General features: G+C 39.5%; 1 protein-coding gene across 1 annotated transcript; it reads right to left on the bottom strand.

The window, feature by feature from the left end:
- Positions 1 to 612: 612 nt before the first annotated feature.
- Positions 613 to 1,947, bottom strand: LOC124556011. Its single transcript, XM_047130051.1, has 3 exons — positions 1,891 to 1,947; positions 845 to 1,847; positions 613 to 794 (listed from the first exon to the last, which is right to left on the bottom strand). Exons 1-3 carry the CDS (start codon positions 1,945 to 1,947, stop codon positions 613 to 615), a joined length of 1,242 nt encoding a protein of 413 aa, XP_046986007.1.
- Positions 1,948 to 11,287: the final 9,340 nt, after the last annotated feature.

Genomic DNA, 11,287 nt, shown 5'->3' with positions numbered 1-11,287 from the left:
ATGGAAAGAGACAATTATCTGTAGTAGTTTAGGTGGGCATCCAATCTTCTGCAACAGTTTGAAAAGCCCATTTCTGCTCACTAAATCAAATGCTTTAACACAGTCAATGAAAGCAATATAAAGTGGCCTCTGCTGCTCATGACATTTCTCTTGTAGCTGTCTTAAGGAGAAGATCGTATCTACGGTTGATCGGCCGGGCCTGAAGCCATACTGAGGTTCTGGATAGATTCTGGAAGCTAAGATTTGTAATCGCATTAGGATTACTCTTGCATAAGCTTTCCCGGCTACACTTAGTAATGAAATGCCTCAGTCATTGTTACAGTTGTTTCTGTTCCCTTTCTGTTTATATAGAGTAACTATCCTCGAATGCCGCATACTCATCGGGACATAACCTTCTTCCCAGCTGGTTGTAATAAGTGAATATAAATGTTTGAGAAGAACAGACTTGTTATACTTAATAACCTCTGCAGGGACCCCATCTACAACTGGGGCCTTTCCGTTAGCAAGAGAATTTATTTCTCTACGAAGTTATTCCATAGTAGGCATTGCATCTAGTTCCTCCATAACTAGCATTTGTTTGATGGCATCACATGCATCCTTGCTAACTTCATTCTAGGCTCCATACAACTCGAGGTAGTGTTCAACCCAGCATTCCATTTTTTTGCCTTCATCAGTAATGATTTCACTTGTCTTGGACTTAAGAGGAACTGTTTTTCTGACAGTTTGTCCAATTGCTTTCTTAATACCATCGTACATTGCCTTAGCATCCCCAGAATTGGCCGCTTTCTGTATACCTGTACATAAATTCAGCCAGTAGTTATTTGCACATCTCCTGGATGTTTGCTGTGCCCTATTCTTTGCTTCTCATAGGTGATCTCGAGTTCTTTTTTTGGGTTTCTTTTGTAAGCGAGCAGGGCTTTCCATTTAGCCTCAGTGACTGGTTCCATTTCTTCCAAATTTTGCTCATACCAGTCCTTATTTCTTTTTCCTTTTATTCCATAGGCCAATACTGCTGAGTTGTAGATTGCACCTGAGAGTTTTGCCCATTTCTTATCAACATTTGTTTCTGCTTGCACGTTTCCTGGGAAAGCACTTTCAAAATTACTGGCAAAATCCTGCTTTCTTTGTGTGTCATGAACATGATCTGTGTTGATACGGGGATGACCTCTCGGTTTAGCATGGTGACATTTCTTAGGAGTGAGCCTCAATGTGCATGCCACCAGGGCGTGGTCAGTGTTGCAGTCAGCACTATGATAACTTCGTGTCAGTATCACATTTTTGAGACCAGTATGCCTAGCTATGACTAAGTCAAGTTGAAGCCAGTGATGGGAGTGCGGGTGTCTCCAAGACACCTTGTGCTGATCCTTAAGCTGGAAATATGTGTTTGTAATACAGAGGTCACAAAAGCAGCAAACTTCAAGCAGTCTCTGCCCATTTTCTTTAATTTTTCCCACCCCATGATGTTCCAGGCAATTTTGCCATATGTCAATATCTGATCCAACTCTAGCATTTAAGTCCCCTAGAATACACAGTGTCTCGGTGCTAGGTACGTTGGCTATTCTGTCGCTGTGTAAATAATAAAACAGATCCTTCTCTTCCATGCTGGATGATAAGGTGGGAGCGTACACATTTAGGATGTTGACAGTGCCACTTGAGGAGTATATTTTCAAAGCAATAATTCTCTCTGTTCCACCGGATGGTGGCACAGTACAATCCAGGAGGGTGTTTTTAACAGCAATTCCTACATCATGAAGTCTTGGCTCATCTTGAGACTTCCCCTGCCAGAAGAATGTGTAATTATCCTCCCTGAGAGAGCCCACGTCCTGGAAGCCACGTCTCCTGCAGTCCTGCAATGTCAACAGTCAAATGATGGAGCTCTCTGTCAATTACGGCAGTCTTACAGATGAAATCAACCTCTTGGGCATCGTCAATGTACCTTGGACACATGGTCCTAACATTCCAGGTGGCAATACGAAATAGTGATTTCTTTATTATTTCATTTTTGTTGTTGGTAGGTGTACTATACCAACCCGCTTGTCAAAGATTACTTCTAAGCTCCACACACCCCGTGAAGCAGGTGGATAGTGGCGGGACAGCACATTATTGTCTGGGGGCTGCCCAGCTTGAGGCGGACGGTAGCTGTCCAATGAGACGCAATGATGTCTCCCACCCTCGGAAGTGGCCCCTGGCACTTGAGTCTTATGCCAATCAGACAGAGCTTATAACCGGTAACTGCCTCTTCCCGTGTTGTGCCGAAGTTCTTGGACATCACTGAAGTGTCCTCTCCAGGATGCTACAAGCCTGAGCGATAAATATGAAGACTCGTGAGTTGCCCAATCATCACGGTCTCCCTCTCGACCTAAATGATAATATCTTGAGGAAAGGCAAGCCAATACGTCTGGTATCACTCGGTTTCAGGAGCTGCCGGAAGGGGACATAGTGTGCCTTCCAACTGCCTTTGGGGGCCCACTCCAGATTTTCTTTCAGGGTTTTCTCCCTTTGCCTTCATCCCTCCCGAGACTAACCACAAGGCAGTGGTGTGTTAAGGTAATTAGAGAAAGAAAAGGAATGGTAACTGAGGAGAGGGTAGGGAATAGGATATAGGATATAAGACAGGTCATTGTGAGGCACACTTTGTCTGGCTCCTCTGCTGAGGCCTGCCCGGCTAGGTTTGACCTGCCAGTAGCTACGCTACCACCAACATAGCTCTCAGCTTCCTTGGAGCACACAAACTCTCCCGCCCACATGGACAGTTCTATGATAAGGCGGTACCTCATGGGAGTCATGTCTTTACAAACTCTTTAATACTACTGACTTTCTTTGCAACATTGTTCACTCTTCTTCCCAATTTGTGTAGCCTGTGAATGGAGAGAAAAGCATTTCTCTCCATTCACAGGCTTACAGATTTTGATATCTTCACCTTGCACCTTAACGGTGCAGATAGTTGTGATCTTCCAGGAAGGCTTACCCGATTTTTTCTCATAGGAGTGTTTAGCAGGTGCCATTTGAGATACACAAAGAGGAGTAGTTGTTTTGTGTATCAACATTCTCTAAGTCCCAGACTCCATGTAATATTGTGAAATCTGGTTCTGCTGTCTTCATCATCCATTGCTGATGGCAGGGACATGGATGTCCCATTTCTTTTGCAGCTAATTTCATTTTTATAGCATCATTGTGTAATTCTGACTCTTAAAAAGGAAAATAACATTTGTGTTATAACATGTTTATGAAAAAAATCATGTTGCAAGTAATAACAATACTAATACAGTATTATTCTGTTCTGGCTCTCCTAATTAATAATGTTAATAATTGGTGTTGTTTCAGTAAAATGATATCATTTTTAACGCTCTTCAAATGTGGTCAGTAGCCCTTCTCTCAATTCAGGCATTCGCTGCCATCATCAACACCTGCAATCCTTAACGGGTGAGATGACCACCTCTCTAACAACAAATGCTGAGTCTCCCTCTTTGTGGAAGGAAAAAAATAAAAAATTATGAAGAGAATCAACCTATGAACCTACAACGAAAAATAGTGCAATTTAACATCTATATTGTGACATTACTAGATCAATTAACACTTTAACAGCTATTTAATGGAAAGCCATAATAACCCCTATAGCAGGCACCTAGAGATGTTCATAATCAGTGTAAAACTGTTCATGGTTAATAGGCTCCATATAGATATCTTGGAAATGTCCCATGGATCACAATTCCATTAATTTCTTAGTATTGAGAGCTTTCTTCACCGTCATGGTAACCCACATTGTCACATGCTTCAGTATAGCTTGCCACATAATTATACTTTGTTGTTGCTTACCTCTAATCACATGGATTTTGTCGATAATCTACATCTACAACACTCATCTCAAGAGGATTCGCTGTCAAAATGGTTGGCTTCTGTATCAGTCCTTAGTACATTTTTTTCATGCAAACAAGTCACACTGTTTCCTCTGTGAGTCATCATCTTGGCTGTGGCTTGCCATACTAAAGCAAAAAAAATGATGTACTTTGTCTCAGTGCAATACGTAACAACAGAGTGTGTTAGCCTCTTCATATACTACCCTGCCAGTGGTTTTCCACCATCTAGCAGATATGAAAAACACAGATATCTCAATTTCACTGAATGTATGGCTTACCAGCATCTAGCCTTGAGCACTATTGTATTTGAATCTAATTCACTCAATGAAGTATAATGTAATTACAGTTAGGCACAGAGACATCGGCAGTAGTATATACAACCCAGAAGTTCCATGTCTATTTCCATGACAACAAGGTTTTTCATCTAATGGACCTTGTAATCGAGCATTAATAACCATATTTGTCCCATGTAATATGGTACCAAAGCAGACACCTGAACAATAACAAAGATGGACTATATTTCTAGAAGCATACGAACATAAGATTTTTTATAGGATAGTCATCCACAGTACCACCTCTAATGCTCTATTCAAACTTCCAGTAGACACAAAAGTAGCTCTAGCTACTAACAAGAATCACATCCTAGTGGTAGTGATTCAAAGGGCCCAACAGGTGTGGCTCAAACATTCACCCCTAGAGTGCATCACAACTTGTGCAGCATCACCAGTTATCATTAGCTAATAGAATGTTGATAGTCTCACTGAATCCAGAAGAATGTTAGATAGTTATTCCAAAGCAAATCTCTGTGGAAATTTCAATTATGGTCAATATCTGTCATCCCTGGCACACTCACCTGGACAATTTGGAACTGTTTTTAAAGTATATATGGTTGGTGGCGGCAGGCACAGTGTCTAGTTACCCATACATCACCAACATGCAGTCAGTTGCTACAGATCATATAATCTGAGGCCTAAGTAATTTTCTCATATTTGATGATGATGATGATGATGTTTAGTTTGTGGGGCACTTGACTGCATGGTCATCAGCACACATACAAAGTCCTAACCTTTACACAGTCCAAATTTTACATCATCCAATCTAACCACTGTTACAAATGATGATGAAATGATGAGGACAACCCAAACACCCATCCCCGGGTAGAGGAAATATCCAACCTGGCCAGGAATTGCTCATGTTTGAGGTAGGCCTACTCACATACCACACAACACAAATAACCTGATAATCCCAACAGAGATATTTTATGGTGGAAACCCATAAATGTTACTACACCTCTTCCACATTCAGCAATCTCCATCCTGCACCCAAAGACTTTTATTCTGGCAGCAGTAGAGAACACCCATGGCCAGATGATGTTCACTGCAGCCACCTGGGATAGTTGTCAGTGGCACCACCAAAACTATCTCTGTCTATGGTGGTCTTGCCAACTAACCACTAACAAATGAAGAACAACAACACCATCAAATAATATCCCATGAAAAATTTCACCAGACATCACAGATGATATGTAATACTGGACCAACAGCTTCACCACAACCAAGGACAGCACCCCATACAGGTGGCACCTTCAAGTAAAACAGTATTTCTCAGAAAGATTCTTTTAGGGAGATCCAGTGGAGGGTGGACTATTGGCAGTTTCTGCCAATTACTGGTCTAACTACTCTGATATTTCCATGCCTATAAACACAGACTGTCAGAACAGTGCTCCAACACTGAACATCCACATACTTAGCACATTAATAATCTGCCGGAGTCACTATCAGTCAAGTTGCTTTCCCTTTGGGTGAGAGTTTTCATGTCAGGTAACGTTATTGACAATAATGCTGTATCACAGCTGCCACTAGACATGGAGGTAACTAACAACAAGAGGGCACCTCAGGCCATGAAACCACCATGGCTCGATCAGCCAACTTCATATTACTGGGACATGCATCCACTGACACCAACATATGACACCCAAATTGAACAGTAACCATAAGCTTGTTGCTATGCTCATGTGAAGTATTCACCAGTCTTCTACTATTAATGTCAACTCATGTCCACTATGGACTTTAAATAAAATATTCTATGGATTGTATCTGTGATTAGTGGTTTCAAACTTTGGTTTTGTTCATTGATTCTCTTCTGGGCCAGTTTAGTTGTCATTGCTAAGTACTCATGCCTTCAATACAGGAACTTGTAAACCTGTTCTTGATATTAACTACATTAATATTTGTGATTTAATACATATTAGCATGTCACTGACAAACCAGACTCCTCTTGCTCACCATAATTAGGAGGTGGCAGCCCATAAGATGAACACTTACTGCTGTTATCTTGGTGTAAACTGCTATTAGTATTGAAAACAATGCGCAAACAAATTCATCAGACACCATTACACATTTTCATTGGACACTGGACTATGATTTGTGTCTTTGTAACTGCTAAAGGCTGATCATTACACTTAATTTATATATGCCAAAGGACTTTTCTTTCTTTTCTTCAAACCACTACCAGTGAGGTTTTCCAGTGGAAATAATGGGAGCACAAGCTGAATCTTGTACTGGTGTTGCCCACATTGGTGAAAACCAGCTGCAAGCTCTTCCATATTGGGGTCTAATAAAAATTAGGAGGATTATATTTAATTAGATTCAGTTCATAGATCTATGAGCAGTTTTTTTTCCTTTTCAATATTTATTAAAAATTTTTAATTGTTCCAGATAATTTAGAAGATGCTTTGTGGTCTTTCGTAATCAAAGACACATAGAAGACTTAATTTTTTCCCTAACCATGTCAGATCCTGCATCATGGTACCAAATGGTAAGAAGGCAGTTTTTTCTGTACCTGCATTCTGACACTCTTTGTGTATAGATGGGGCTTAGCCTCTAGAGAGATTTTAAGCCAAGTAGTCTCTTGTAGCCATGTACCTCCTTTAAACATGAAAATCCAAATCGTTTCCCTTCTGTTGGTAATGTATACTCAGTTGTCTTCCAGTATTGTGTTTAGGAATGTAAAGACACAAACTGCTTCCTATTAGTCAAGTAGGACCTCACCAAATTATGAGCTGTGCCCCGAATGACATAGTTCCACAGTTTTTCCTGCAATATGGTCGTATCAACACAGTCAAATGCTTTTTGTAAGTCTAGAAAGATGCCACATACATGTTCTTTGTTATCTATTGCTTGAGTGACACCTTTGATTCAGTTAGATGCTGCTGTAATGGTGGATGATCCCTTTGCAAACCCATACTGCCCCTGAGAAATCACTCTTTTGCATACCAGGAAGTTCCAGATTCTTATGTATATTACTTTCTCAGAGATTTTGGATATTCAGAAATGGGTCAAAAGTTTTCTACTCGATTTCTGTTTCCTTTTTTAAAAGTAGGGACAACTCGAGCAATTTTCAATTTATCTGGAAATAGACCATCTTCCATATGAGAGTTGATAACTGTGGATAAAGGTGATGCAATTTCTTCTATACATTTCTTAAGAGTGTCCAGACTAAGACCATCATAGCCTGCTGCATGGGAATTCTTTAAGTTAATCACCATTTTAATTAATTCTTCTTTACTTGTTGGTGTCAAAAATATACTTCCTGACACTGATGTTCCTCTGAATTTGTATTTATGATTTTTAACATGATTGTTTATGCTTGAGCCAAAAGAAGCAAATTAATTGTTAATTAGATATGCTATCTTATTCTGATCAGTTTCTATTGTGCCATTAATCAGCAAGTTGTTGCATGTTTCCTAGATTTACCTATTTCTCTATTTACTAGTGACCATGATGTTTCGGAGATATTAATTGAGTTCTGAATGGCAATTTCAAAATATTTCTGTTTCTCCAAAATTAGGAGGTCTACACAGTATTTCTGATACTTTTTGAACTCTTATTTTAATTTTTTATTGCTCAAGTAATTTAACATAGCATACTCATACCAGGCTTTTGAAATGTGGTGCTACAGAAGAATGCTGAAGATTAGATGGGTAGATCACATAACTAATGAGGAGGTATTGAATAGGATTGGGGAGAAGAGAAGTTTGTCGCACAATTTGACTAGATGAAGGGATCGGCTGGTAGGACATGTTCTGAGGCATCAAGGAATCACCCATTTGGTATTGGAGGGCAGTGTGGAGGGTAGAAAGTGTAGAGGGAGACCAAGAGATGAATACACTAAACAGATACAGTAGGATGTAGGTTGCAGTAGGTACTGGGAGATGAAGAAGCTTGCACAGGAAAGAGCAGCATGGAGAGCTGCATCAAACCAGTATCAGGACTGAAGACCACAACAACAACATTAACGACAACCATCACAGATCCTCCACCATGCTTCAGAAGAAGAAGAACACAGTTTATAGTGGGCACACTCACTGGTGTTCTTTGTATGTTATCAGTTCCTAATGTCTCAAGTGTCAGATTAATTGAATAAAATTAAATTCTTCCATATGCCACTAGAGTAGGACCTGTGTGCTGGCAGAAACACCACAATAATTTTGCAAATATTTCCCATCATAAATCCATATTGCACAACCTGCCCTGTAGATAAATTTTGATCTCAGTACTCTCTTATATTTTACTTGTTATCTTGTTATTGATAAGAATCGTAATTTATGGCCTGTTTTTGTTATGGTGCTCAGATTTCCCTCCACTATTGTGCTTAGCAGGTAAAGATTTATTATTCATTTGAGATATGTGATCACACCAGATACAGATAAAATTACATGCCTCTAATAGATTAGAGCTCAAAGTCATAAAAGCATCAGCTGAGCAGACATCAACAATTTGTCCTTGACAGAGATCTGTAATGTTCCACATGAAGTAGATACAGAATGCAACTTCAAATTATCTTTCACAATTACTAGTCCATTTATGACTAACCTTTCAAACCTTACTGACAAATTTTGTACATTTTTAAATATAATCTCATGGCTCTTTGCTTTACTGCTTCTAAAAGGCTTCCTTGGTAGACTGACTGTGCTCTTTCCAAATGAGACTTGCAGTCAGGATATCACCCATATACACTGCTAGTTTGGACAGTAAATTGTCTTTTAGTACCTGACACAATCCGCTTATGAAGACACAAATGCTAAAACAAAAACCAAAAGGCCAATCTGCAAACTGGTAAAACACATCCTGTACATAATAGCCATGTGCTTATGAGATTTGTGTGTCCACAGTGTACATGTCTTTCAATACTGAGAGAAGTCTTTCACTGTGGAGCATATTTTTACTGTTGTTGTTGTTGTTGTCGTCTTCAGTCCTGAGACTGGTTTGATGCAGCTCTCCATGCTACTCTATCCTCTGCAAGCTTCTTCATCTCCCAGTACTTACTGCAACCTACTTCCTTCTGAATCTGTTCAGTGTATTCATCTCTTGGTCTCCCTCTACGATTTATACCCTCCACGCTGCCCTCCAATGCTAAATTTGTGATCCCCTGATGCCTCAGAACATGTCCTACCAACCGGTCCCTTCTTCTTGTCAATTTGTGCCACAAACTCCTCTTCTCCCCAATTCTATTCAATACCTCCTCATTAGTTATGTGATCTACCCATCTAATCTTCAGCATTCTTCTATAGCACCACATTTCGAAAGCTTCTATTCTCTTCTTGTCCAAACTATTGTTGTCCATGTTTCACTTCCATACATGGCTACACCCCATACAAATACTTTCAGAAACAACTTCCTGACACTTAAATCTATACTCGATGTTAACAAATTTATCTTCTTCAGAAACGCTTTCCTTGCCATTGCCAGTCTACATTTTATATCCTCTCTACTTCGACCATCATCAGTTATTTTCCTCCCCAAATAGCAAAACTGCTTTACTACTTTAAGTGTCTCATTTCCTAATCTAATTCCCTCAGCATCACCCAAATCAATTCGACTACATTCCATGATCCTCGTTTTAATTTGGTTGATGTTCATGTTATATCATCCTTTCAAGACACTGTCCATTCCATTTAACTGCTCTTCCAAGTCCTTTGCTGTCTCTGACAGAATTACAATGTCATCGGTGAACCTCAAAGTTTCTATTTCTTCTCCATGGACTTTAATACCTACTCCGAATTTTTCTTTTGTTTTCTTTACTGTTTGCTCAATATACAGATTGAATAACATTGGGGAGAGGCTACAACCCTGTCTCACTCCCTTCCCAACCTCTGCTTCCCTTTCATGCCCCTCGACTCTTATAACTGCCATCTGGTTTCTGTACAAATTGTAAATAGCCTTTCGCTCCCTGTATTTTACCCCTGCCACCTTTATAATATGAAAGAGAGTATTCAAATCAACATTGTCAAAAGCTGTCTCTAAGTCTACAAATGCTAGAAACGTAGGTTTGCCTTTCCTTAATCTAGCTTCTAAGATAAGTCATAGGGTCAGTATTGCCTCACGTGTTCCAACATTTCTGCGGAATCCAAACTGATCTTCGCCGAGGTCGGCTTCTACCAGTTTTTCCATTCATCTGTAAAGAATTCACATTAGTATTTTGCAGCTGTGAATTATTAAACTGATAGTTCGGTAATTTTCACATCTGTCAACATGTGCTTTCTTTGGGATTGGAATTATTATATTCTTCTTGAAGTCTGAGGGTATTTCGCCTGTCTCATACATCTTGCTCACCAGATGGTAGAGTTTTGTCAAGACTGGCTCTCCCAAGGCCATCAGTAGTTCTAATTATTTTTACTAATCAACATTAAACCATAGAGCTGCTCTCAGTCTGTGACTTTTTTTTCTAATGCAAGATCAAAGATTTCCTCCCTTCCCTTACATAATTTCACTGCATCCAGGTATATGGACTATAGCTCTGCAGATGACAGTGGGACAAATTTCAATGTAACACTTATCGTGGACTAGCATTCAACTTTCTTGAAGCCTTTCATTACATTACAGAAATCACCTTGCTAGGCTACCTTCTGCCTACATAATGAGATAAGCCTGTACTAAGAACTATTCATTGATTACAGTATTAAAATGTGCACAAAGCCACAATACTTCCCTTTATTTGTTGTGCATATGATATGTGTGGCCCATTTGCTCACATTTACAGATTTGACAACACACAGATTCTGGAGTTACTCTGACTCCTTTTTTACTATTGGTTGAAGAGAAATTAGTACAAAGACTATTCCAAAAGGCTGAGTATTTGCTGTTGGTTTAAATGTAATATGGGCTTTGAAATCATTGGAACATCCAAGGTAGATCTCAAAGATCTTCACATAGTTTCTCCAAATTGAGAAAATGAATATCTTATACTACATTACACCTTAAAGTACTGGATACTTTTTATCACTAGCTTTTGACTGGCTTTTGCTCTGAGCATAAGCCTGAGTGGTATTCTTTTCTTGTTAGAAGAAGTTATACAGTTGTCGGCTAGTGACAGTGGTGGTAAACCTGTTTTTTATCGCGTTAAATAACGTTACTGTTGGACTTGTGTCT

Source organism: Schistocerca americana, chromosome X, assembly GCF_021461395.2.
Source record: "Schistocerca americana isolate TAMUIC-IGC-003095 chromosome X, iqSchAmer2.1, whole genome shotgun sequence".
Lineage (NCBI taxonomy): Eukaryota > Metazoa > Arthropoda > Insecta > Orthoptera > Acrididae > Schistocerca > Schistocerca americana.
The sequence above is the reverse complement of the archived record's forward strand: the minus strand, read 5'-3'. Positions and strand labels throughout refer to the sequence as shown.

What these genes read in the sequence shown, in the direction of transcription:
- LOC124556011 (XM_047130051.1), bottom strand. Translation starts at nt 1,947, where the DNA reads ATGTGTCCAAGGTACATTGACGATGCCCAAGAGGTTGATTTCATCTGT. An exon ending in ATTTCATCTGTAAGACTGCC is followed by an intron (nt 1,848 to 1,890) that starts GTAATTGACAGA and finishes TTGACATTGCAG; the next exon opens with GACTGCAGGAGACGTGGCTT. An exon ending in GAAGCAAAGAATAGGGCACA is followed by an intron (nt 795 to 844) that starts GCAAACATCCAG and finishes ATTTATGTACAG; the next exon opens with GTATACAGAAAGCGGCCAAT.